Source organism: Camelus ferus, chromosome 16 (genome assembly GCF_009834535.1).
Source record: "Camelus ferus isolate YT-003-E chromosome 16, BCGSAC_Cfer_1.0, whole genome shotgun sequence".
Lineage (NCBI taxonomy): Eukaryota > Metazoa > Chordata > Mammalia > Artiodactyla > Camelidae > Camelus > Camelus ferus.
This window is the reverse complement of record NC_045711.1, coordinates 25,133,056-25,159,246: the sequence shown is the minus strand read 5'-3', so window position 1 is coordinate 25,159,246 and position 26,191 is coordinate 25,133,056. Positions and strand designations below refer to the sequence as shown.

Genomic DNA, 26,191 nt, shown 5'->3' with positions numbered 1-26,191 from the left:
CGATGGGCTGGCCCGGCTCTCCCTGCCGAGAGATGGGCCGGCCCGGCGGCGCGCGGGCAGCGGCGGCGGCGGCGGCCCAAGATGGCGGAGCTGCAGCTGGACCCGGCGATGGCGGGGCTGGGAGGGGGTGGCGGGAGCGGGCTAGGCGAAGGGGGCGGCCCAGGCCGCGGTCCCCCGAGCCCTCGCCCCGCTGGCCCCACGCTCCGCGGGCACAGCCGCCCGCCCACCGCCACCGCGCAGCCGCTGGAGCCGGGTCCCGGACCGCCCGAGCGGGCAGGGGGCGGTGGGGCTGCCCGCTGGGTCCGGCTGAACGTGGGCGGCACCTACTTCGTGACCACCAGGCAGACGCTAGGCCGGGAGCCCAAGTCTTTTCTCTGCCGCCTCTGCTGCCAGGAGGACCCGGAGCTGGACTCAGACAAGGTGCGCCCCGCCCTTGGGCGCGCCCCCGGCCTTCGGACCCCCTACTTCCTCCTAGGCTTTTCCCCCAGATTCCTGCGACACGCTTCTCACCGGCGGGCACCGCGGGCTAGGGCCCCCTCCTCCTCCTCTTTCCCCTCCAGACGAACTCTGGGGGCTATTCTCCCCCATCCTCAGGCTCACCAAGGCTCTCTCTCTGACCCCGCCCTTCGTTCTCAGCGGCTTCCTTGCCCACCCTCACCCTCGAAAACGCACTCCACACCTCTTCTTCGTGTTCCTCTCTGCGTCTGTCATCCCAGCCCCTCGGGTCTGGATGAGTTTTTCCCTGGCTCCTTGTCAGCCCCTCACCTCCTGTGCCAGATGCATCCAGAACTGGGTCAGGGTGAGCTAAGACATCTTTGTAGCTTTCTCAGAGTTCTTCTCGGACCGCTTTGCCAAGTTGGGTGAAAGCCTGGGTCTGATGACGGCTTTGACAGCTGCAGGAAGTGCTTCTCATGGTATCACACTTCTTTTCCTGCGCTCCTGGTCCCTGAGCTCATATCTGGTAACTGTCACTGTTTTAGGTTTGTATTTGAGATCCAGTACATTCCTTGGAAATAGGTTATCATTTGCCGGTGCAAACCTAAGCTGACCCGTTAAGACCAGAGAAAATGAAGACCCAAAAGTGCCCTTGGGCAGGATGCATGGCTGCTAACCAAAGAGTTGAGAGGTGACAAGACACTTAACCCATTTCCAGTTTGAGCTGTTGCTTGAATTTTTTTTTTTAACTTTACACATTCATCTTTTAGTTTCCAGCTTAGAGGCACTGACCATTGCTTACACCACATTATATCCCGTATAGCACTCAGCTGTTACCTTGCAACAGAATTGGGGGTGGGTAAACATTGGTCAATTCTATTTATTCATCTACCTTTCCTGTAATAAACCTGTCCTGCCCTAACTGTAAAGAGTTTCCAAAACCCTTGCTTAAAAAGAAATTATTTTTATCTATCCTAAATCTTCCTTGTTGCAGTTGAAGCCAGTTTCTTCTTGTTCCCTTTACTGTAAAGATGAGTAGGATTAAAACTGCTCAGAGCCAAGTCCTGGCAGTGCCAAGCTTCCTTTGAGCACAGAGCTGGGGTGTGTGAATTACAGCTGCTAGTGCAGACTCCCACTGAAGTTGGCCCTGAGCTCAAGAGCATTGCCAACTAAACAGAGGTTTTCTTAGAATTAGGAATGTGATTTGGGGACAATAGAGGAGTCAGAATGTCCATCTCAAGCAAAAATTTAGATCATGCAACTATGGCATTTTCTTCCTCCGTTTCTTTAAGACGAACATCCCAAAAGAAGAATGTTGGTAATTGTGTCCAAGTAAAGACTTTAGAAGTTCAAGTTACCACCTAGATGTACATTTGTCACCCTCCCTGAAATGATCTTAAAGTACAAGATACCTAAAGGTGGCCCTCTTGCCAATAGTTTGTTATAAACATCTAGCAAAACTTGCCCTCTCACTGGTGAATTGTGACAGAGTTTGAAATGCTGCCCTGATTTAGTCTGAAAGCTCAGCAGTGATACCCTTATGTTTGGTTGGCAGGACGAGACAGGGGCCTATCTGATTGACAGGGACCCCACCTACTTCGGTCCTATCCTCAACTACCTCCGCCATGGGAAACTCATCATCACGAAGGAGTTGGCAGAAGAAGGTAAGAACAGTGCTTGCATGGGCATTTTCAAAGTTCAGGTCCAGTCTTTAAAATCTGTTTCACAGATTTGAGTTTTAAGCTTTTCATCCAGCTCATGTGCAAATGTAGCAAAGGTTTATGAAAGTAAGTAGGGAGCCTCCACTTACCTAGTCTGGTCTGAGGGGGTCTAGAAGGAGCCCCATTGGGCCCTCTTCAGCCCCCTTCATGAGAAGGAAGAGAACTCAGTTTTGGAAATAGCCTCCAGAGTTTTCTCTGAACCTGCAGAATTGTCAGGATCCCTTTTTACATTTAGTTATTACTAGCAGTGAATGTCTACAGCCTGGAGCAGCAAATCTCTGACACATAGTTATTTATCCTTTCAATTTTAGTTTGAACTTGCAGCTGTAAGAAAAATAATAAAGGCTTGGCCTCATTTCTTGTAGGACTGGTCTCATGCTTCCTTGTAAATTTTTGCAGCTGACCTAATTCATCGTCCAGCCCATTGTCAGGTGCATCGTTAGTTGACTCATCTTTTTGGTTTGTAGGGCATTTGGACGTCAGTGGGTCTAGACATCTTTCTGAAAGGCTATCGTGGTCTCATTGAGGCATTCAGTTGAAGATTGAATGGGTCCTGTCCCTAAATCCAGGACACCCTGATCTGGGAGCTTTAACTCTGTATAAGAAAGCTGTAATGGCTGTGCTAGTTAATGAAGTGGCTGCAGAACACTGCTGTTTCAACCAGTCAAAAGAAGAATCACCTCCCCCCAATTTTAATGCCCCCCCACCTTTTTTGACATTTCAAATGCATACAAAGTAATGGGATTAGTACAATAAATTCCATTCACCCAGCATCCAGCTTCAACAATTACCAACTCATGGGTAGTCTTGTTTCTTGAAAATAGGACTGTTATGCATCTTTTCTAATGCCATTTAAAAAAAAATTATTTTGAAATAATTTCAAACTTAGAGAAAAGGGCAAGAATAGTACAAAGAACTCATTTTACACAGGTTCACCAATTTTTAACATTTTTTGGTCACATTTGCATTGTCATTCATTTATCCTCTCTCCTCCTCCTCCTCCCCCCTATTCTTCCTCTCCCCTTTCCGCAGTTTTCATTTCTGGACTATTTGAGACTAGATTACAGACTTCATCCCTTAATGCTTCAGTGTATATTTTCCAAGAACAAGGGCATTCTCTCATGTAACCACAGTATAGTTATCAAATTCCAGAAATTTAATATTGATAAATACTGTGTAGCTTGTATTCTGATTTTGTCAATTGTTCCAATAAAGGTCTTTATAGCAGATTTTTTCCCTGGTACAGGATCCCACACCCCATCTAGTTGTCCTGTCTCAGGATTGGTTGATTTTTGTTTAGCGTGGGATTCTTTCAGTGACTGCCTTTTATACTGTTCACATCATCAGCATCTTAGTGTATTTGGTTCTCATAAATTTTGCACACACATACGCACCCTTTTGGTCATTTTTAGGACAAACTGGGTAAAAATTGCAAGCTCAAGAGTTGTCTAAAGGGGCTAGTTCCAGGGACTAAGTGACACCTGGTAAAGGTGTCCTGCAGCTAATGGACAGGTGCAGGGAGAGCTGGGGGGAAGGTGCCAGGTGGGAAGCTGCAGGGATATAACGGGGTAAGCAGAGCAGACCTTTGTGCTTCACTCACTCACGTTGGGAAAAAGGTCATGGGTAACACACCAAACAGCAAAGAAAGTTTCCCGGGCTGAAAAGAGACAGACTAGACTTACATTTGAAAAAATGTAGCTTGTTAGCAAGCCTGTCAACTCCAGCCTCTTCCTGCTGTGTTAGGGGAACTGGCACACATCTGACTGCATGTTGGTTCCCATTTTAGGTGTGCTGGAAGAAGCCGAGTTTTACAACATCGCATCTCTTGTGCGACTGGTTAAGGAAAGGATACGGGACAACGAGAACAGAACTTCACAGGTGATGGGTTCAGGGGAAAGTATCTCAAGAGCCTCTCTTTGTCCACGCGTCTGGGTGTGATTTGAAGTGGGTGATGTGTTGGGCGAGAGCCCTGCCTCTCCCCTTAACGCAGAGGGCTGTGTGGAACACTGCCTGCCTGCCTGCCAGACAGCCAGCGATACTCCGCCAGACTCGTTCAGAACAAGGAAATAAGAGAAGAAGAAAATCACATGGAAAATGAAACAGCCCCTTGTCCCTTTAGAAGAACAGGAGGTTGTGGCTGCTCGCCAGCCGGCAGTGGGAGGAGCCACAGTAGTTTAGGTTCAAAGCCTGTTCTTTCCAACAAAGAGTCTGTCTGGGAGATGCCCACACGGAGGCCAGAAGAGGTCTTGCTTCCGCCTTTTGGCTTCTCTGTTAGGACCAGCCTTTAGAGTGTGACCATGTTACATCCAGCTCCTGAGTGCTGCTTAAAACCAGTCTCATGGCAGAGACCGCAGAAGCAGCTTATGTATGAATCATGCTTCTAAGAAAATAATGCCAAGCTTCTCTTTTTATTATAGAGTCTAGATTTTTATGTTAACCGAGTAGATACAGTAACAAAAATCAAACACAGAATTTGCCATCTAAGGGTTGAAGGTACAGCTCAAGTGGTAGAGTGAATGCTTAGCATGCACAAGATCTTGGGTTCAATTCCCAGTACCTCCTCCGAAAAATAAATAACTAAACCTTAATTACCTTCCCTCCAAAAAATAAAAAAAAAATTTAAGAAAAGCAAAAAACAAAAGAAAACAATGATTAGTCATGCAATAAGTATTCTGGTTTTGAAAAAAAAAAAATTGCCACCTAGCTTGAGAAGGGAAGGCAGTAAAGCACACTTAGCTTATTTCATGTCACACCACCCATCCTGTGTCTTAAGTAAGTGGCCCCAGTAGCTTCTGTTAGGCCCCTGTGATTCTGTGACTGATAGAAGAAGGTCCATGCCCTCAAGAAGCTTAAGGTCAAGCAGGAAAAACACTCTTTCATGTAGTTAGGCTTTATTGTAAGAAAGTTTAGCTGCAGTTAAGGGGGGGCAGAGTGGAACTCTAGCTTGAAGGACCTCTTATCAGATGCTGGTGGTGGATGCTTTCTTGAGATCTAATCTAATGCAGTGTAGAATTTTCCTGCAAATAAGAAGAAGGCAATATGTTTCTTTTCAAAAGCAAAAAGTAATTCCTTGCCCTTCCTGTGTTAGACTTCATGTATCAAAACTTTTTGGCTCTGAATGAAATTATCTGGATAAATATCTGACACCTGTGATTAAAAATTAACTCTCTTAGTTGTCTTATCTCCAGCACTTTGCAAAGGTGGAGAGAAGGACTTATTTAGTTCTCTTCCATCTGGTCAGTGGCTGAAAGCCTCCTTTTTAATGTTCAAAGATGAATTTGTGGTTAGTTTGCAGATTATGTTACGAAATATAATCTAGTGTCACCAGTCTCTTTGCCATCTCATGACATCTGTCACTATTACTGATACGTAATAGCCTAGATATTCTGAAAACCTAGCCTTATCCTCAGTTTTCCACATTCCAAAAAAAAAAAAACTTTTGATTGCTTAGTATAAATTTTGGTGGTACCATAGATTATATAATTTGAAATCATTCAAATCATGGTACCTGAACACTCAGCTTTTTGCCATAGCTAGTTCCTTGAGAGCATTGTAAGGTTTCTGTTTGATGACAGCAATTAAGTTAATTAAGCCTCTGGATTCTGAGGCTGGTGGATTTATACCCAGTTGGAAGCTTTTTTACTCTAGGAATGTCAAGCCCCTTTTGATGTTAATTGATCTTTCCATCTGTCCTCTTTATTTAGTGAAACTCTGGGCATTGGATTTGATGTTGTTCAGGGATGTCCTCTTTTGCCTTTGTCCCACGTGGCTGTAAGGCTGAGCATGGATTTCCGTGACTGTCCCTTCAAGCACATTGTCTCCTCTAACATGTCTGCACTGAAAGGAGGCACACCTGGCGGACATTCCGGTGAAGCCCAAGATATGGAGCATCTACCACACCTTTTTTCAGTGCCTTCACATCTCTTTCAGATGGTTTCCACCATTCTGCTACTCTGGTAATACCTTTTGGCTAGGTGATTAATCTTGGTGCATTTGAGAGCACCAGTGGTTTACTTTGGAAGAGAAAGCTAAAAGAGAGGCAGTGCAGTTATCTTAAATACCTGGGGCTTTGACAGCAGTGGCCGCTCTCAGGTCTTTTGTGATGCTCTGTATCTGATAATACAGAACACCTGGTTGTTTCTGAAACACATGGTTAGAGTAATTGAAATCGTCAGATTTGTCCTGTGCTGTTTTATATGGAAGGAGTTTTTTTTTTTTTTTAACCTTAGTACCTTGTTTGATAATAGCTGTACCACGTTTAGAAGGACAAAGTATAGAAGAAAAAACATAGTGTTGTCAGGCAGACCTGGGCTCAAGTCCTAGCCAGTCCACTTAATTGCTGTACAGTTTGCACAAGACACTGTGCTCTGAACACCAGTGTCCGACGTGTCCCACGTGTAGAAGGAAGCCAGCACCTGCCTTCCGGGACTGCCCTGAAGATTAGAGGAGAAGGGTGTCACCCTTGGGGCTTGTAGCACTCAGTAATCAGTAGCTGTTTTTATTCATCCCGTATTTCTCAAGTTGCTCTAAAACTAGTTTTTCAGAAAGCTGAAGCCAACTTGCCCTATTGAAAAAATGCAAAATTTTCATCATTCTTGAAGAAATAGCCTGTATTTTCTTAAAATCGTATTGAGCATAACTGACTCTTCTCTCCATGACCGGGCATCACTGTTATGAACCTGGGTTGCTGTTTGTGCCACATGCCCTTTGAGATGGGCGGTGGATGTGCGGCTGTTGGACCCAACACTGAGTGGCCCCAGATCGCTGAACACTGAGTCCCCCCATGAGCCTGCAGTTGTCCTGTGAATGGGAGCCTCCATCTGGCGAGTGTGCCTCCCCAGCCACCCCCACCCTCTCGTGACTGGCTTCTCGTCCCCTGTGGGCTACATCACAGGTTTGAGGGCTTCTCCTGTGGGTAAAGTGTAGGGGCCTTAGTGATAAAGCTTTGGGGCACCCATTTTGGTTGCTCAGCCTTTTGGATTCTGGCTTATGTTCTAGAGAGTTGAGTCTGGCCAGCAAATGACGTCTCTCTGAATCTCTGATACCAACTGGGTGACCAAGAGATCAATCCTCTTCTGACACTGACCACCCAGAATCAGCGTCAGACTGCTCAGGTCTCAGGGCTCTGTCCCAAAGATGCCCTAACTTTAGACGCCAGTCACAAGTCCTAGGTCCCCAGGTTACTTGCTCTTCTGTCCAACTTGCCTGCAAATTCAAGGGTTCCCACAGTGCCCCCTTCACATTCAGTAATTTACCAGAATAACTCATAGAACTCAGGAAATGCTACACCTGCTAATATAGTTGATTATGAAAGATGCAAATGAACGGCCAGATGAAGGGATACATAGGGTGAGGTCCTAATGAGTCCTGAGGGCAGGAGCCTCCGTCTGTGTAGTTAGCATTCGCCACGCACCACCCACACAGCACATGGATGTGTTTGTCAACTTGGAAGCTCCCTGAACCCCGTCACTTAGGGGTTTTTAAGGATTTTTCGTTAGGTAGGAAAGGTTGATTATATCATTGGCCTTTGGTGATGGAACTCAGTTTCCAGCCCCTCTGGTGGGGCTGAAAGTTCTAACCCTTTAATCACAGGCTTGCTCTTTCTGGTGACCAGCTCATTAACAAACAAAAGACACTGCTGTCACTCAAGAGACTCCAAAGGATTTGGGAGCTCTGTGCCAGGAACCAGGGACAAAGGCCAAATGTTTGTTTTTTATCATACTATACTTCTGTAGTAGGAGTATTACCGTGTAACACAGAAACACTTTGACTTCCAGGTAACACCAGGAGAAGGTAAATAGCTTGAAAAGTTGTACATTATGGGACCCCAATTTACTGTATCATTCCCATAATAAGGTATCACCCCGAATAAACCAAAATATGGTCTGCATTTCCAGCATGTGTGTCTCCTATAATGACTTCAGGACAAAATGTGACTTTCGTGTCCTAAGTAATTTTACTCTTACTTTCTACTTTAGGAAATTTCTCGCATGATTCATCCCTCTGAAGTGCAAGATTATTTTACCTACTGATTCATGTTTTTGGACCCTTTATTTTCTTTGTTTCCTTGGATAAGTTTTTATTGAAAAACGACAGCTGCTTGTAAAGGGGACAGTGGGTGGCTGCCAAGGGAAAAAAAATGTGAAACTCCTTTCCAGTGTCTGTTCTCTTGAAGAGCTTCACTGAGGCAGCTGCAAACCGTTGTGTCCTTGAAAATCGTTCTTCACAGTCTTTCTGTGGTTGTCGCAGGGCCCCGTGAAGCACGTGTACAGGGTCCTGCAGTGCCAAGAAGAGGAGCTCACGCAGATGGTGTCCACGATGTCTGATGGTTGGAAATTTGAACAGGTAATGTTTCTTAAGTGGTAGCAGCCCTGTGTGTCAGCCTAGGAGTCCACACTCTTCCAAGTCATCATCTGTAGCCAGTTAATCATGCTAGGAGTTGGGTAGGGCTGGGTGTGATCCTCTTCAAAAACGGGAGCAAAGAGGGGCGAGGGTATAGCTCAAGTGGGAGAGCATGTGCTTAGCACACACGAGGTCCTGGGTTCAATCCCCAGTCTGCCATCAAAAACAAACAAACAAAAACTAATAATAAATAAGCAGACCTAATGACCTCCCCGACACCCAAAAGAAAAAAAAGGGAAAAGAGAACCACCCCATGTGATTCTTTGCACAGTTGGACGTGGTGAGTGGGGAGAACTGAGAACAGCTTCGTAGCCAGAATTTTGACTCAGTTGTGCCCAGAGGTTGCCAGCCAGCTTGTTTAGGCTTGAAAGTGCCTCTCTGGGATTTTTCTCTCCCCTCCTCAGAGGTATTCCTTCCAGAAGTGCTCTGTTGACACATCCTAGAATAAGCACGTAAAGAAGACTCGAGTTCAGCAGCAGCCCTCCCTTTGCTTACCCCGGGTCAGCGCCGCGCCATCCTGAGCGCGTGCACTGCCCTCCACACAGAGCGCTGTGCGCAGGTGCGATGTGAAAGGCTCAGCCGTGGTCATTTCCTGTCAGTCGATTTCTGTTCTTCATCTTTATGCTCACGATCGAGGCATCAGAACAAAGGGTCTGAGAGCAGGATTTTACTGCTTTCTTCCATTAGATGGCAGAATTGTTCATCTGTTGTCTTCAAGACATGGGGAGGCTGAGCATGAACAGGGTGACTGTCTTATAAATTGAGTGAATCACGCCTGTTTTTATGTAGAGTTGAAGAGGTCAGTTGAACTGTCACCATGAGCTTACCTTCTTAAATAAAAGTTGCTCTCTGTGCTCACAGTATTATGTTACAGATAAACAGACAGGTTTCTCTGTCTTCAGAGCCGACACTGGATGATTCCACACAGAATCAGCTCTGTTCGTGTCGGCCCAGTTCTTGTTCAGGTGTCGGCTGCAAAATGCTGCCATGCTTCCACTCCAGAAGTATTTTCCCTGGTGCAAAGTTTTAAGCAAAGGATATTTTAAAAACTTTAAGTATTCTTTGTGAAACTGATGAATAACTTTTTATTTTTAATTTTTTTTCAACTTATGAACGTCCTGTGGGAGGACACGGTGTGCTCCCACTGACTCCATTACATGGATGAGGAAGTTAAGGCGCAGGAAGGCTGAGGTGTCCGCAGCCCGGTCATAGGGCAACTCGCTCGTGGTCTCCCGACGTGAGGCCTTACAGACCTGCCGGATGACCTCACTCTCCAGCTCAGAGTCTCCTTCTGCTTGTGGATTTCCTACTTAGACGAGATCTTGAATTCAATTCTCCAAAAAGATTAGAAGTACCAGCAGCATTTGACCTATGGTAGCTCTTCAGGGACTCGCTTGGTGCTTCCCAGAGCCTCCCGAGTGCTGGCCCCCTGGCTAGGACTTCTGCCTAAAGATGAGCCAGCTCTGTGTAGGTGTTCTGGCAGAAACAGGTGTCCATTTTCATTCACAGAAACATTCTGTTTCCCCTCAGCGTTTGCCTGAGAGAAGGTGATCGTGGTAATCCTGGCTGCTGCCTTTAGCCTTGTTTCAAGTGCCTGGGCAAGGGAGACAGGTCCAGAACTCACACTTTTCTTCTTCGGGGAAACCTTGTCCACGACACCCTGATGAGTGAGTGGGATCCTGTTATCCCCCAAGGCTGTGAAGGGTCCGGAGACTTCTTCATCCTTTGAGAAGCAAAACTACAAATTTCAGTCAGGAGGAGGGCTTGGTTGTCTGGCACTTTAGTATTTTAAGACACCATTTGTGTGTTCACCATATTCTCGTTTTATCAGCTAATCAGCATTGGATCTTCCTATAACTATGGAAATGAGGACCAGGCAGAATTCCTCTGTGTTGTCTCCAGAGAACTAAATAATTCTACCAATGGTATCGTCATAGAGCCGAGCGAAAAGGCAAAGGTAAGTCACTTCGCCTGAATTTTGTCTCCGACTCTGTTCCCAGCCCCTGCACGGGCCTTGCCTGAACTTTTGCTCGCTGTTTCTTCCCTTTCCTTTTCAAGCCAGCTTTACATTTCCCCTTCATTTTGGCCTTTTGACTGTTGCACTTGAATTCGGGATTTTTGGAGCAATGACAGGTTTTCACTTAGGACACGTGAACTGAAATAGGGCAGTCTCGTCCCAGCCCCTGTCAAATCAATGAAACAGAAAAGCTTATGGCCGCTAACTACTATAAGGTGAGGATTCTGAAACTGAAAATCAGAAAGTATTTTGCCTTTATTTTTTGAAATTGTTCTCTTTTTTTGCTATCTCAAGAGAAAAGATACTTGGTTACCTTTGTGACTCCCCCCTTGCTCCCTTAAGTTACTGGAAAATTTCTGTACACTGTTACCTCTTCTTCTTCCATGGTGCTCCCTCATACACACACACCCACACATGCTTCCAAATCATCAGTATGCGATGAGCTTGAACCGTGTCCTTTAGCATGGGCGAAGTGGTCCAGCAGCACATAAACTTCAGGCCCAGCCACTTTCAGCAAGAGTTTTTTGCAACTGAAGTGCTTCAGGGGAGGTTGCCCTGCTTCCTGGGGTAACAGGGATTGTTGTGCTGCTCGGTGGGGTCCAGTGGAAAGCAGCTCTGAATCTCTTTCTGTTCTCTCAGCAGTCTGGTAAGCAACCCCAGCCTAAACACGGTCTGCATCCAGGGTCTTAGGCCTCTCCCCCACCTTCCCCTTCCAGATTCTTCAGGAGAGAGGATCTCGGATGTAAACTCCAGAATCCTAAATTGTCAAGAGAGCAACGCAGCAGAGCACCTCTGTGAAGTTAAATCTCGCTCCTGTACAGTAACCGAGCTACTGCGAAGCAAAGCTGAGCCTGGCCTCCCCAGTGGAGAAGTGTTCTGGTCAAAACCAAAGGAATCCCACCCCCACCCACAGGAACCTGAAGACACGCAGCTTCTGGCTGCAGAATACCTTTTCAGAAACCTGCTTTTGTTTTCTTAGCCAGTGTTATAACAAATCTTTACAAGAGCAGCTGGGTTGGGTTCCCAGTTGGAGCCCTTCTGGGGATCTGGGAGAGGGGAAGAGGAAGGCCCAGCTCCTTGCACATGCTGTACTTCAAGGAGGCTGGAGTGGACAAAAGAGCCATGTTTTCACCTGAGTGTGCCACGTTGAATGTTGCAGCCGCTTTGTAACACCATCTTTTCCCTCCTGTGCACCCCCAAGTAATGCAGCAGATGCAAAGGATTCTAGCTTCAGTTGGTTGAACTGAGGTTTGGATAAAGGATACAGTTGCCAGAGTACTCCACATTCCTATGAGCAAAGCCTCCTTGAGGAGGGGGAGGATGGGGTGTCCTTGGTTGTGGTTGGAGATTGGGGGTGGCAGCTCTGGATTCAGGGCACCCAGCTGCTACCATGTTCAGCTTTGCCTCATTTGTCTCCAGCAGCCTGGACCCTCCAGATGGCTTGCTTTCTCCCTGAGAAGAGGTTCGAGGCAGGCAGCATCCTGCACTGAATCAGGCAGGCAGGCAGACAGGAGCTTTAGGTCATCGGTGTAACTGCTTCTGCAGCCTTTTCTTGCCCTCCATTGGCCCATCTTCCTTCCCTGACTTTTTAAACTCGGCCGAGGATAAAGGGACTTAGGACCCTCTGTTGATGGCTTGGGGTAGGGACGGCTGTTTCTTTGAAAGTTGCCAAATATGTTATGTTGTAGTATCCAAAAGTGTTGTCATTTCTGTGATCGTCCCTTGGAAATGGCCTTGACTGGAAGCGTGACATTTGTTTGTGTGTCTTCCTGACTTCTAACCTTGGCAGGCCTGCGTCACCACAGTGTCAGTGACCCCACACCATCCCCCGCAGTGTGTGTGCGTTTGCTGGGCGACCTGAGGATGCCTGCATCTCTGACCCCAGCCCTCACCGTCACTTCTTTCTGTGGAGTGCCAAGGAGCAAAGCCTCCTCAGAACTGGACCTGCTCTCTGGGCTTTTGCGTCTGGGTGAGCAGTCATGGAATGCCAAGGGGCCAGAGGATCCTTATTTTTCCCCAGATGACTTTCATAGTGTGGCCAGTGGTCTGGAGCAGGGGACAGTGCCCCTGGGGGTTGCTCCATCCATAAATGCCCCCTCAAGCCCATGGCTCCTGGGCACCTTGGGAGCTGAGGTTCATTCTCTCTGCTCCACAGCTCAGCTGCTCACTCAGTGGGTCTGGGGTCATAGTTTTTTGGAAATGACTGTCGACTGTGCCAATTGTCTTTTGAGCCTACGACCTACTCCTGCCCAGATGACATAGCTCCTCTCCAGGGGTCTCACACTGACCTTAATCCTCTGTGTGCGGAGCAGGAGAGAAACGTGTGCACAGGGCGCCCGCGCACCAGTGTGAAGGTGCGTGTCGGCCCTGCAGTCCGGCCGGTGCCCAGGACTTCTACAGCTGTGATGTTAGAGGCACCTCTACCTAGGAAAAAAGCAGTTGCCCCTTCAGAAAGGTGCCCGGCATCCATTCTGTCATCTTTCAGGAAAAAAGAAAAGTTTTGAGTGTGTCAAGGAAAAGCTGCTCTGACCAGAGCAGCACGGAGGATGATGGGTGAGGTGCTTTTTGGCCAATTTGAGTAAGTAACATCAGACTGAAAGGAGGGAAAGCAGCTTCATCCGGGACCTCGTGCCCAGTCAGATCTGCTTTCCTGGGGTTCGCCTTATACTCATCCTCTGGTCCACGCCAGTGGGGAGGAGCCAGGAGGGCTGCAGGGCAGCCGTGGGCCAGCCACCAGAATGCACTATGAGCTCCAGTGCGTTTCTCAGAGGTCCACAGTGGGCCCTGTGGAAAGACTGTGAGCCCCTTCCTGAGCGCTCTGAGACTCGGGCGGTCTCTCTGCTCTCCTAGAGGGCTTCTTTCACCAGGCTCCCCTCCTCATGGCAACCCGACGACGGTTTCAGTTGTTCCAGTGCTCCAGAAATCTGAGGAGGATTTGTTTCTTAAGGCTTCTGGAAAAGTATTGTACCCAAGCCCGTTGTGAACCAAGTTGGTGTTTTTTCTTGGAAGCCTTTTCCCTCCAGGAGAGTCTGGCTGATAGCTCCAGAGAGAGGTCTGGCCACTGGCTTGGGGGTATCCCGTGACCAGTGACCCACACTTCCCAGCTGCCCAGTGCAGCCACGTGCAGAGCATCTCCCTGCCTCACTGTCTGCCCAGGTCCGAGGCCACAGGCAGTGCAGGCCAGGCCTGTGGAGCGGCCTGGCATCTCCTAAGTGATGACACAGTAACACGCATCTGTCTTTTCCTCAGAGCCTGCTCTTTCTTGGCAGTGAGGCGGGGCCCAGCCTCCTCTGGCGTGACTCCGTCTCTGCACCGTTGTTACTGATCTCAGGGGTGTCAGTGGGGTGCAGAGGAGGCAAGGACAGACAGATGCTGAGGGAATAGGGCTGAGAAGTCACCCGCACCCTCCAGCGTGGCCTTTGATCCAGACCTTAGGGACCATGCCTGTCACTTGTGCGTGCCCTTTGTTGACCGTTTGTGTGTTAAAGTCTGAAATGCTGTGACCCTTTTTTTTTTCCTGTCAATAAAGAGATGAAACAAAATTCTGAAATCTTGAAACCTTTGGTGTATGTTTTCTAGTACAGCAGCCTCCTTGGTTTCTGCTGTCACTTAACTAGTGATGATTCTTCAGCTGTTCTCAGGAGATGAATTTCACTGCACCTTTTCTATTTTTCTAGTGGGGCTTCTTACAAAGTCCTCACGTCTGCTGTGAGACTGCCCGAGGGGGTGCTGGGCCTTCTTCCTCCTGGCTTTCATTTTACTGAATCTGAAAGGACCCAGAGAGTGTCAGGGAACAGACGGTGGGGACAGATGGGCTTCCCACAGGAGAGCCAGAAGGAGATGGGGAGAGGAGTATAAAATGGTTTTTAAGGGAAAAAATCCTCCTAGAAGAGAATCTGTGCCCGTTTTCTCTGCAGGGAAGAGGATAAGTAAGAAATAACGAGGATATGAGGTGAGAGTCAAGTAAGCAACAAGTGAAGTACTGAACACTAAGGCATCCTGCGGGGTGTAGGATCCTCAGAACGCGTTAGGCCGTCCCTCCCATAGGGTGCTTACGAGATGGCGTGTACACCCAAAGTTAGTGAACAAGGTATGGGGCTATAACAGCTCCAACGAGAGGCGGAGAGCATGGCAGTTGCTAACAGGTGGAGAGAGGAAAGGGCCCAGGGGACACGGGTGTCACAGCGGCAGTGATCACAGGACACAGTTACTGCTCCCAGACCTGGGAAGCAAAGGGAAGAGGCTCAGAGGAGGGGCCTTGGATTGGAGACACTGCCGTCTCGGAACTCGATGAGGCTGGTTCTGGGACAGTGGGAAACTGCAAACGAACCAGCTGCTGGAACCAGCCGTTGCTGCCCAAGCGGAGCTGTGGTTTCTCTGGTACCAGGAAGGAGCACATCTCTTCTGTTTTTCCTCTAGCCTTGTAGTCTCCCTCAAGTTCCCTGCAGCAGCTTCCCAGCCCCAGCAGCACAGGGCAGCCTGGAGGGTGGGGCGGGGCTGGGAGATAATTACCAGCTCTGCCGCCTCTGTGGCCACTCAGCATCCGTAAGCGCGCTTCTATGCACGTTTGAACATCATGCAATGGTAAAAACAACTTTGTCTCCATGTAACAAGTTACAGCTACTCTTTACACAAAGATGCTCTTAGCCTCCCCACAACATGAGACCCTGTGCAAAAAGCCATCGTTCCCAGGTCTGAAAAACAGTCACATCTATTTCTGGGCTAGGTTAATTACTCCTCAAATTGGCTTGGTGAGTTAGACAACACCCAGTTCCTGATGGGCAGCTCAGGCCACATGGTCACTTGATTTCCCATGGTTAGGTAGCAGGGGCTGTTTCTCAAAAGGGGAAGAGTTCTCTGTAAAAGGAGTCATGGGTCTGTTCCAAAACCCTGGAGTTCTGCACGGTGATTCTCCCGTTGGGGCTTGCTGGCGGCTCCATACGGCATCGTTTACAACAGATCGTTTGAGTATCACTAAATCTGCTCAAAGTCCAGGTGGCAGCTCAGAGCTAAATTTCTAATGAGAATCATACCACGCTGAAAGGTTTTCATCAGTGAAGCTTTCCCCTGGGGTGAACTGGTGTTACTCTGTTAAGCCAGTTTAATTCCTTAGTTTTTTATACACTGCAAAATTGTTATAAAATTATATAAAATGTTGCAAAGTTTTCTTTTGGGGGGCGGAGAGGAGGTAATTAAGGTTATTTATTTATTTATTCATTTATTTTAATGGAGGTACTGGGGATTGAACCCAGAACCTCATGTATGCTAACCATGTGCTCTACCACTGAGCTATACTCTTCCCACTGTTGCAAACTTTTCTATTATCAGTTTTACTTTAAAATGTTTTCATTAAGATCATTGTTTTCTGTGAGATCTTATGGTGGAAATTTAATTCAATTTAACCCAGATCTAGCTTTTTCCCTTGTGGGCTTTCTTTTATGGCTGTTACCTCCTCTGTGTTTATTTTCAAGTCAAATTTAGCAGCTCAGAATCTAAGTCTCATTTTTAAATTTGAGTCTCTTTAACATGTCAGTTTTCTGTTAATTATTTCAAGCAAAACACTTAACAAAATGGATAGAAGACTAGTAGTTTGTATTTCTTAGCTTTCCTGTAAGAAAATTGTGAGCAAGTTCCCTTGGATAGTCTTGGGTTTCTTTATGTCTGAGTTTGGGCTATTGCTTCTACTCACATTTCATTCTGATAACCTTTGCACATGCATCGTCTACATAGTTGGCAAATCAAAGAGCAAAACATCTTCAAAACATGCCCTACTTTGCACAATGATGATGGATAGCCAATAAGCACATATTTGGGGTGGGGGAGGTTTTGAAAGGCTCCGCAGAGTTCTTGAACTAGACCCTGAAGTTGGGGAGGGGTGTGGTTTTGGGCAGGTGCGGAAGGGTGGTTAGCCTGTGTTGCTCAGCTCTTTCACTTCTGTAAGGGTCCAAGCAAACATCGACTTCTTTGCTGCCATGTGCTTCACAGCCACTGCATGCCCAGAAATGTGCTGGGCACTGGGCAACCAAAGCTGAGTCACAGAGTCCTGCAGAACATCAAGTGGGAGGGGGGAGTGCTGGAGGCAAAGGAGCAGCAGCCAAGCAGCTGCTCTAGCGGTGGGAAGGTTCATCCAAACCTGGGCAGAGGCAGAGGGCTGGAAATGCTGAGCCGAATCAAGCCCCACTAAGATACTTACAGGCGGCCATATATTCAAGAATCACTACAAACCCTCAGCAGGATAAATAAAAACATACCTAATAATAAAACCAATGAAAATAAAATAGGGAGAAAATCTTAAAAGTCACCAGTAAAGGGGGAAAAAAAGACAGGTTACTTTCAAAGGAACAACATCAAGACAGCTTCTCAACAGAAAAATGTAAGCCATTCCAGAAGACAGTAGAATTAATTCTCCAAAGTGCTGAAAAGTCAGTTGCTCCCAGCCTAGAATTCTATCCCCAGTGAAAATATCTCTCAAGAATGAAGATGATATAAAAGCAACTTTGAGAACCAAAAACCTGAAAGTATTTGTCACCAGCAGACGTTATACTGAAGGAAATCCTGAAAGGTGTTCCTCGGGAAGAAGGAAATGAGCCCAGAAGCTAGAGACATAGGAAGGAGTGGAGAGCAATTAAAAGGGGAAATACATGGATTGATGGATGTAGATATTGACCATTTAAGCATTACTAGCACTTTATAGTTCTAAAATATATAAAGAGAATTAAAACACACAATAGTAAACGTTGGGATGAGATAAATGAAGTGAAAGTAGTCCAAGGGTTTGCATTATCTAAGATTGAAATAACACTATCTATTAGACTTTGATAAGCCATGGATGAATGTTATAATGTCTCAGGTAACTACCCCAAAAATAATAATAAAAGTGTAACTACCAAAGTAACAGGAAGGGGAACATGGAATAATAAAAAATCAATAATGGTCAAACTACCTTTCACTAGGAAAACAGAAAAATTATAAATTTGTGTGCAGCTAATGATCTAGCCTCAAAATTGATAGAACTAAGAGGAGAAATAAGCAAATCCACAATAATTCTAGGAATCTTGTCACGTCTCAGTTAAAACAGACCAAAAACCCAATAGGCATACAGCTGATTTTAACAGCATGATCAGCAAATGTCATTACTGAAATATGTAAAGCAGGACATCAAACAGCTGCAGAATACACGTTCTGAATTTGAAGTGCATGCGGAACAATTACCAGCATTGACCATGTTAGAAATCAACAATAAAAAATGATCATTAGAAAATACCTGTATTTTTGGAAATTGAGCAACGTGCTCCTAAATAACTCATGAGTCACAGAAGAAATCGTAATAGAAATTATATTTAGAACTGAATGAGAACAGTTCCCAACTTGTTTTATGAGGCTATCATGCCTTAACTCCAGAACTTGATAAAGGAAAATTACAGGCCAATCTCATTCATGAACATAGGTGTAAAAGTCCTAACAAACTATTAGCAAATGGAATATAGCATATATATAAAAAGCATAACTTGTTATGACCAAGAAGAGTTCATTCCGGATGCAAGGTTGGTTTAATAATTGAGAGTCATGTAACCCAACTATACTTCAATTTTTTGTGAATAAAGAAGAAAAATTGAAAATCAATAAATATAAATTTACCACATCAGCAGAATAAAAGAGGCAAATCTTATGATCATATCAAAAGATGCAGAAGAATAATTAGACAAAAGTCAGCATCCATTCCAGATAAAACTCTTAGCAAACCAGGAAAAAAAGGGAGTCTACATAGTCTGATACAGGGATCTGCAAAAAACTTACAGCAAATGTCATACTTAATGAGAAATGCTAAAAATATTTCCTCTGAGATGCGAAAATGAGAAAAAGATTTTCCATTTCTATCCAATAAGTAGGGCCAAGCTTACTTTTTTGGAGCAAAAGAGTGATACGTTGCAAATGTTTCAGAGCATGTATCCTGTCAGATGGGGAAGAATGGGAGGGAAACAGACTGACAAGAAGCGATCAGGGCTTCACTCATCCCTTTTCCTTCTGAGGATCAGAACTAGAATGGGAAGCAATAATCTTTAGAATCAGATAATGTTTCCTATCAGATAATGTTTGGATCACTCAACTTTAGACCAAGCAGGGGCCTTGAAATAACATCTTCTACAACATCCCTGTTGATTCACAGGAGAAGAACCATGGTCCTGAGAGATTAAACAAGTTGCCCAGGGTCCCACTGCCCCTTCATTGCCATTTTCCCTCTCTGGTTGGTAACGCAAGTCCCCCAAGTCCACTGCAAGGGACCCCAGGTGCAGCAGTGACTCCACCTCCTGGGCTGAGTCCGGGAGCTCTGGAGCAAAGAGTGTCCCGGAAGAGGCAGAACCCATCAGCGCCGCAGCATGTGCGGTGGCACATCTTTTGTCCTGCTGACGTCACAAGCAGGATGCTGGGGCTGGTCACGCTTGAATTGTGACATCAGGGAGCAAACATTGTGGGCAGTCTTGAGGAGTGGGGCCAACTTGATAGGGAGACCACAAAACAGCAACCAAAGGGAAAAGTGAGGAGGTGGTCATCAGACCTCGAGACATAAAGAGCTGGGGTGGGGGGACACCGGACAGGTGGGGATCCTCCCAGCAGCTGGTGAGGTGGAACCAGGGGTGAGGGCCCCGCACCTGAGTATCCAAGGGCTCTTTTTCCTCCCTCCACAGGGCAGCCAAGCCTCTGGCTCTCCTTGACATGCAGAGGGTTTCACGTAAGTACTTATGCTTTGATCTTTCTCCTGAAGAGCATTGGAAGTGGCTCCTTTCCCTGTCATGATGTGACTTCTTTCTGCCCACCCACCTTCTTGTCCAGGATTTGTTCCAGGAATTAGGGTTGGGACAAGGAGAACACAATACCCAATTTCTGCCCCCATGTGGGTTGACTGATGGCACAGTCCCTGTACCCCATGAGCAGAGAGCCACTTCCAAGAGAAGGACCGGCCCCTCCACTCCTCAAAGGCCCCTCTGCTCCTGCCTTGGCTCCAGCATGGCTTTGCTGTCTTCCCAGGGCCAGTCCAGGACCACATCCCAGCCCCGCAGCCCCCTGCCCAGCCCTCAAGACCTCCCCAAGGTCAGTTCCCGATGGATAATGACAACAGTCTCCACACATTTGAGGACCAAGTCCTCTGTCCCATCTGCCTGGAGGTGTTCCACCACCCGGTCACCACTGCCTGCGGGCACAACTTCTGCATGACCTGCCTCCAAGGTTGCTGGGACCACCAGGCTACTGTGGGCGAGACACTCTATTGCCCCCAGTGCCGAGAGAGCTTCCCCTCCAGGCCCCGCCTCTGCAAGAATGTCATCCTGGAGGAGATGGTGACCTGCTTCACCCAGGCCAAGGGGTCCTCACGGAACCTGGCCGGGCCTAGGGACGTGCCTTGCGACTTCTGTTCCCCCCAGAAGCTCAAGTCGGTCAAGTCATGCCTGCAGTGCATGGCCTCCCTGTGCGAGAAGCACCTGCGCAGCCACTTTGAGGACCAGGTGTTCCGGGGCCACCAGCTGTTGGAGCCCGTGTGGGATCTCAAGAGCCGGCTGTGCCGGAAGCACCGCAGGCTGCGGCGGCTGTACTGCCGCACGGAAGGCTGCTGCGTGTGCGGGGCCTGCCTGCTGGAGGAGCACAAGGACCACGACACCGCCCCGCTGGAGCAGGAGCGCGCCCGCAGGGAGGTGAGGCCGTGCGCCGGGCGGGGGGCGGGGCTCGTGGTCCTGAATCTGACACGGCAAATGGAAGTCTTTCCCAAGCCCCAGGCACACCTTTCCTTGGAGAAAAATGATGCAGCCAGTAGAGGGATAGCCACGAGGGTCATACCATGAGATGAAAAAGTGCTGGCAAGTTGAATGAATGAGGATCCAGAAATGTGTGTCATGAATCCTGTTTAAATTCTTTTGCATAGAATCAGGAAAGGCTAAAAGAGAACATAATTAAAATACAAACACGTGGGGCAAATCCCCTCCTATCTTCCATTTTCAAATTTTGTTTGCTGTCTTTGTATTGCTTTCTATGATGGAATACTTATATTCTAGACTTTTGATCATGTATATTGAATAACAGATAACCCCTGTTGATGGTCCCTGGCAAGACAAGGAGATCATGCCGAAATGTAAGCCAATTCATCACAGTTTCCTTCAGCTGACACTTTTTTCACAGCAAGACTTTCTCAACAAAAGAAGCAATGTGTTAATTTACAGTCTGGCATGAGCTTCTTATTTTGTTGTGGGTCAGCAACAGTTCATAGACAGGCACTTGGAATAGCAGTGTCCTGTAAGATATTGTAAAACAAGAAAATTCCCACCTCTGGAACAGGTGAGACTAAAGGCTTATGCAGAAGGACCTGGGGACACATGGCTGCCTGGGCCTGGCAGCACGGCTCCAGAGAGCCAAGGGCTCCATGTCTGATGGGCCCCTCCTCACCCCACTGCCTCCCAGGCCTCTCAAGCCACTGAACCCTCCCGTAGACATATCTCATGATCTGAAACCCTATGGTCATCACTGTGAAGCCTGATTCCTAAGGCTGGAGAGAGGGCCACTCAGGGAGTGAGAGACCAAGAGCAGAGGGGGTGGACCCTGGGCTTCCGCTCTGCTCATCCTCATTTCCATTCAAACCTCTTAGGAATGTAAGAAGTGCGTCTCTCCTGCGCTTTGACACAGGGCTGCTTACAGAAGAGGTTCTCCTAGGGCACTTCTCTGAATCAGGGGCCCTCTCCTCCTCCACCCCCTACTCTCACCCCAGGTTGAGGTTCGGAAGGTCCAGGCCAATGTGGAGAACCAGATGCTGATCATCACTTCCGACAGCCAGAAGCACCGGGGGCAGGTGGCCTTTCTCTCGGTAAGGTTGGCCCAGGCTCCCCCAGCGCCGGGGATCAGGCTGAGGGGAGCTCTCAGGGCTTGGATGGTGTGGGGCCAGGCAGACAGAGACGGGATGCCTAGGACGGCTCCGTGCCGTGATAGTGGGGTGTTGGGGTGGGGCTCAGAGATGCCGCTCTACACACCATCCTCCCCAACTCCCGCAGAAATTGATCCAGACAACTCGGGATGAGGTGAACAGCTGCTTCTCAGAGATCATCCAGGAGGTCAAACAGCTGCAGATGAAGGTCTTGGATTTCGTGGAGAAGGAAGAGGCAGCCGCCCTGGGGAAGCTGGGCAGCTCCATCCAGCAGAGCCACAACCGGCTCCTGAAGCTGGAGGGGGACAGCATCTGGCTCCGCACCCTGCTCGCCAATCGGAACGACCAGCAATTTCTGCAGGCAAGGCCCCACCCCATGCCACCTCTGCCCCAGGCCCACCACAGCCTCCACTGCCCCTCCAGCCACAGACACAGACACACCCGAGCTGCCCAAACCTTAGATAAAATAATCAGTGTTTGGGGTTTGTGCTTATCTTAGGTCATCTGTCCTGAGTGTATACCAGCACCCGTGGCTTCTTCCTCCACCTCAGCACTCAGCCTATCCCTAACTTTCCTGCCTTTGTTTCCCCATAACAGTTGGGGAATCTGAATAACCTAAATTTCTCCAGACTCCTCCAAGCCAGGGATGGAAGTGAGACCAGAACAATCTGTACAGCCAGGTGTGAAATCCATTTTCCTTCCCCAGATGCAAAAGCGTACCAGGCTGAGGAATAGGGGTCAGGGAGGGAGATGGCAGGAGCTTTCTCTATGCATGGAGCCTGGGGCTGCCCAAACCCTGTGCTTGGGAACTCCCAGCCCAGATCTTCATTCTTCAGTGGCCATCACATCCCTGAGCAGATTTCTAGGGTTATTGCTCACCTTGTCCCCCACGCACAAAAGGAGGCATCTGGCAAGGTTTTCACCAAGCAATTAAAGGCTCAAAAGAAACCCCCCTCCCATCCTTTTCTAAAACTTCGCTTTGCTTATTGCACTAGGCCACAATGGCTGCTGTGCCTTTGATATCCCTAATCTAAGGCATCCAAAAATCTAGGAGGAGGGGAGAGAGATGTCCAGGTTTGAAAACGGACAACTTTTCCCCCTGACCCATGGTTCTGGGGACCACTAAGCCCCTGGCATAAGCAGGAGCCCCTGGCATCTGCTTGGGCCCTGGCTAACACGTGGTACTGCTGGCCCCTCCTTGCATACAGGAGCTCCCCAGGCTGAAGAACTTCCCGGCCTGCATGGAACCCCTGATGGGCACCAACTGTGAGGAGAAGCAGAGCTTCCTCCAGCTGCCAGAGACCTTGGCGGAGCTCCGGACTCGGCTGGTGGACATGGGTCTCAGCTTCATCAACCAGCTCCTCCTGAAGGGTTAGTACCTGCTGACCTGGGGCCACTGGAGACTCACCTGCATTCTGGGGGTGGGACTGCCCTACAGGGCAGTGGTTGGGATTCCCGGCACTTGTAGAGAGCCCTGCCTGTCTGTGTGCACCTTCCCCAGGTGACTCAGCCTCCTGGAAGCCCATGCCTCTCTCTGGAAGGATGCTGGGCTGTGAAAGCACCCTCAGCAAAGCCCCTCCATCTTCCCCAGGCATTAAGATGAACTCGTATGAAGTGCTGCCCCCAGCTGTGGACAGGAAAACACTTCTCAAGTGTGAGTCCTCAGTACTGGGGTCCAGCCCCAGAGGTGGGAAAGAAAGGAGCAGGGCTCTTGGGTGCCTTGACTTACCCAGTCATACCTCCATTCAGGTCAGGGCTCCAGAGAGATGCCAGGTCTCTCCGGCCCTGACTTCCCACTCTAGACTGGAGGCCTCAGAAGGATTCGGCCTGTGACTCCAAGGCCTGATAGGAAGGGGAGGAGACTGTCCTGTCCCACCCCAGTAGGTAGGCAAGGTCCTGCCTACTGCCCAGAGGCCAGCTCTGCAGCTCTCCTGGCCCTGGTGTGGTACCTTCAACTAGGTGCCTGCCAGACTCCCCCAGACTTTAGCCAAGCCAGCTTGGATGACCCTGTCCATCTCTTCCTCAGACAACCTCCTTTTTCATGTGATGTTCCTCCAGCTCCTCTCCCAGGCTGGACTAGGAGCCAAGTGATTCTCTGAGAAATTGTCAGTGATTTCTCTGAGATCTCCAGGGTCAAGGTTGTATTGCCTTTGATGAATCCTTCTGAGCAATCTCCTCTAGGAGCTCTTGACTCTTCCTCAGTCCCACTGAATCTTGTGTCCTGAACAAACAAAAAGGAAGCTTATGTTAGGGTTTGGGGGGGGGGGGGGGCGGGTAGGGGGACGCTTGGTTCTCAACTTCTCTAGGAAGGCAGACCTTTGGACAGCACTCAACTAATCATTCTTCCAGACTATGTCATCACACACACACATCCTGGGCCAGAGTTGGAGACTTAAAGGGGGAGAGGGGACAGGGGAGCCACTCCTGAGAGCTGGGAGTGGAAGCATTTGGCAGCTTCTATGCCAAAGCCGTGGGGCTTCGCACCTCCCTCCTCCAGCTCTGTCCTGGGGCCGCTGACCTTGGACCCCTTTCCCATCCGCCTCGGCCCAGGTTACTGCAACCTGAATTTCGACCCCGCCACGGCCAGCGAGGAGCTGTTCCTGTTCAAGGAGACCCACTCGGTGCTGAACCTGGGCATCCTGCTGGAGCCCTACGCCGGGGGCGGCCCCTTCCGGGGCTTCAAGCAGTGGCCGCAGGTGCTGTGCTCGCGCGGCCTGGCCGAGGGCTGCCACTACTGGGAGGCCGAGGTGTCCAACTCGTGGGTGTGCCTGGGCGTCACCTACCGCCGCAGCCCTTCGCTCAGCGGCCGCCCACGCCGCAACATCGTCTACCTGCTGGGCCGCAACCCCTACTCGTGGTGCCTTGAGTGGGACTCGCTCAAGTTCTCCGTGTGGCACAATAACACGCAGACGGTGCTGCACGGCGGCTACCACCGCACGCTCGGCGTGGCGCTCGACTGCGGCGCCGGCTGCCTCTCCTTCTACGGCGTGGCGGGCGGCGTGAGCCTCATCTACCGCTTCCTCGCCGCCTTCCTGGAGCCGCTCTACCCCGCGGTCATGGTCAGCAGCGGCGCCTCGGTCACGCTAAAGCAGCACCCGGAGGGGGAGGCGTAGGCGGCGGCAAATAAAGCTGGACTCTAGCGCTGGCTGGGCCCGCGGGGAGGGGCGCGCCGAGGAGGGTGGACCCCTGGCCCGGGGTTGAGGGATGGGCGGCGATCCTGCCTCCCAACCTGTTGCCTGGACTTCACCTGCGGCGCCCGGTGTTCCCGGGAGGACCTGGGGAATCCCAGGAAACAGGTGGGCCCCTCTGTCCCCAAGTGACCTCTGTCCACCACAAGGACGGCTCTGTGGCCTCCAGAGAGGAGGTTCCTGACCAGGGTGCACGGTCTCCACCGCCCCTGAGCCCCCAGACCCCACCAGAGGTCCCTGGCCTTGGTTCTCCAGGCTAGTCTTGGCGACTCAACACCAGGGGCTCAGGGATCTGTCCCCAAAGACCCTGTTGCCCGAGAATGGGCAGGATTTGGACCAGGTGGCTTCTCTCAGGCTCCTCCCCTGCAGGTGGCCAGACTGCAAGGTGACACCTGACTCCGTGGGGTAGAGGTGTTCTGTCTGAGTTACTGGCTTAATTGGGGGCTGGGAAATTAAGCCAAGGAATCCAGGATTATCTCAGAGTCCCCTTCCCCCAAAAAGGCTGAGGGCGTAAGTCCAGGTGGGGCTGGGGCAGCTGCCCAGCAATTTCTCACACAGCTGGTGTTTGACAGCCTGGAGCAGGTATGGAATTGGGGCTGACCTGGTGGAGAGCCACTCCACACCCTCCCTAGTGTTCCTGAAAGCTGTTTTCCCCATTCACATCCAGACTCTGCCACCTGACCTGCCCAGCAGGATTGTGGAAGTGGCGGGAGAGGCTGGACCCTGTCTGGGACCCTGCCCTGCGACCCTGGCAGGACCGTGACTGGGGATTTGGCCCCTCTGGGGTAGCAGCCTGGGCATTTCCAGCCTCAACCAGCCACTCGTTTCTGTGGCTTCTCATGCGGGGGCCCTCGGTATGGTTAATGATTCACTCTGAAGAGGAAATGATCCAAGTCACAGGGGAGAAATCCCTAGGGCAACAGAGTCCAGAACCAGGGTGTGCCTGAATTCCATCCCCGCCTGGCCTGTTCTCGGAGACATTAGTGACCCCAGTTTCTCCTTAGGGGGCCGTCACTGTGGAGCCTGGCGGAGCCGGATGCACGGCAGGTGTAAGGGGGTACTCTGACAGTCTGGTCGGCGCAGGGTGCCCTTCGGCTCCTCTGAGCCTGAGCTGCGACTACTGTTAACCTTCCTGCCTAGAAGCTTCGCTCAGCACCAGTCCAATCACTTTCATTCCTCACGAGCTGCTACTGGTGTTAAGGGATAGGAATGAAATCTAAACCTTTCCCCAATATCTAGGAGAAAGCCTGTACCCCAAAATGCCTAAATCTTGCCTCCCTACCCCCTGATTATTCTTCCTGGCCAAGGGGGCTGGAGGCTTCCGAATCTATGGGCCAAGGTCAAGAGATGCTGAGAAGGTAGATTCAAGACCCAAGGAGACAGCAGGGGCCAGCTTCATAGACATGAGTCCTTCCCCATCGGGGAGCTGACAGTGAGGGAGTCTACCCTCGCCAGCTACTCTCAGCTCTGAAGGGCACTTTGTTTTTGGGTGGCGTATGATACTGGAACTGTGACACCCTCAGGC

At 49.4% G+C, this 26,191-nt stretch overlaps 2 protein-coding genes across 2 annotated transcripts; both read left to right on the top strand.

Moving 5' to 3' along the window:
* The first annotated feature begins 33 nt into the window (after positions 1 to 33).
* KCTD2 (potassium channel tetramerization domain containing 2) lies at positions 34 to 14,133 on the top strand. Its single transcript, XM_032456864.1, has 6 exons — positions 34 to 420; positions 1,991 to 2,099; positions 3,943 to 4,034; positions 8,406 to 8,501; positions 10,390 to 10,515; positions 11,292 to 14,133. The coding sequence occupies exons 1-6, from the start codon at positions 82 to 84 to the stop codon at positions 11,319 to 11,321; spliced, it is 792 nt and encodes a 263-aa protein (XP_032312755.1). The 5' UTR covers positions 34 to 81; the 3' UTR covers positions 11,322 to 14,133.
* Positions 14,134 to 14,522: 389 nt separating this feature from the next.
* On the top strand, positions 14,523 to 24,591 carry LOC102506352 (E3 ubiquitin/ISG15 ligase TRIM25). Its single transcript, XM_032498242.1, has 8 exons — positions 14,523 to 14,527; positions 19,263 to 19,306; positions 19,603 to 20,261; positions 21,326 to 21,421; positions 21,606 to 21,839; positions 22,687 to 22,849; positions 23,070 to 23,132; positions 24,029 to 24,591. Exons 1-8 carry the CDS (start codon positions 14,523 to 14,525, stop codon positions 24,589 to 24,591), a joined length of 1,827 nt encoding a protein of 608 aa, XP_032354133.1.
* The last annotated feature ends 1,600 nt before the right edge of the window (positions 24,592 to 26,191 follow it).

Bases quoted from the DNA above. Each gene is read 5' to 3' on its own strand.
- KCTD2 (XM_032456864.1), top strand. From the start codon at position 82: ATGGCGGAGCTGCAGCTGGACCCGGCGATGGCGGGGCTGGGAGGGGGT. The intron at 421-1,990 runs GTGCGCCCCGCC...TTTGGTTGGCAG, and splicing joins CGGAGCTGGACTCAGACAAG to GACGAGACAGGGGCCTATCT. The intron at 2,100-3,942 runs GTAAGAACAGTG...TTCCCATTTTAG, and splicing joins GAAGGAGTTGGCAGAAGAAG to GTGTGCTGGAAGAAGCCGAG.
- LOC102506352 (XM_032498242.1), top strand. The intron at 21,840-22,686 runs GCAAGGCCCCAC...CCTTGCATACAG, and splicing joins ACGACCAGCAATTTCTGCAG to GAGCTCCCCAGGCTGAAGAA. The intron at 23,133-24,028 runs GTGAGTCCTCAG...GCCTCGGCCCAG, and splicing joins CAGGAAAACACTTCTCAAGT to GTTACTGCAACCTGAATTTC.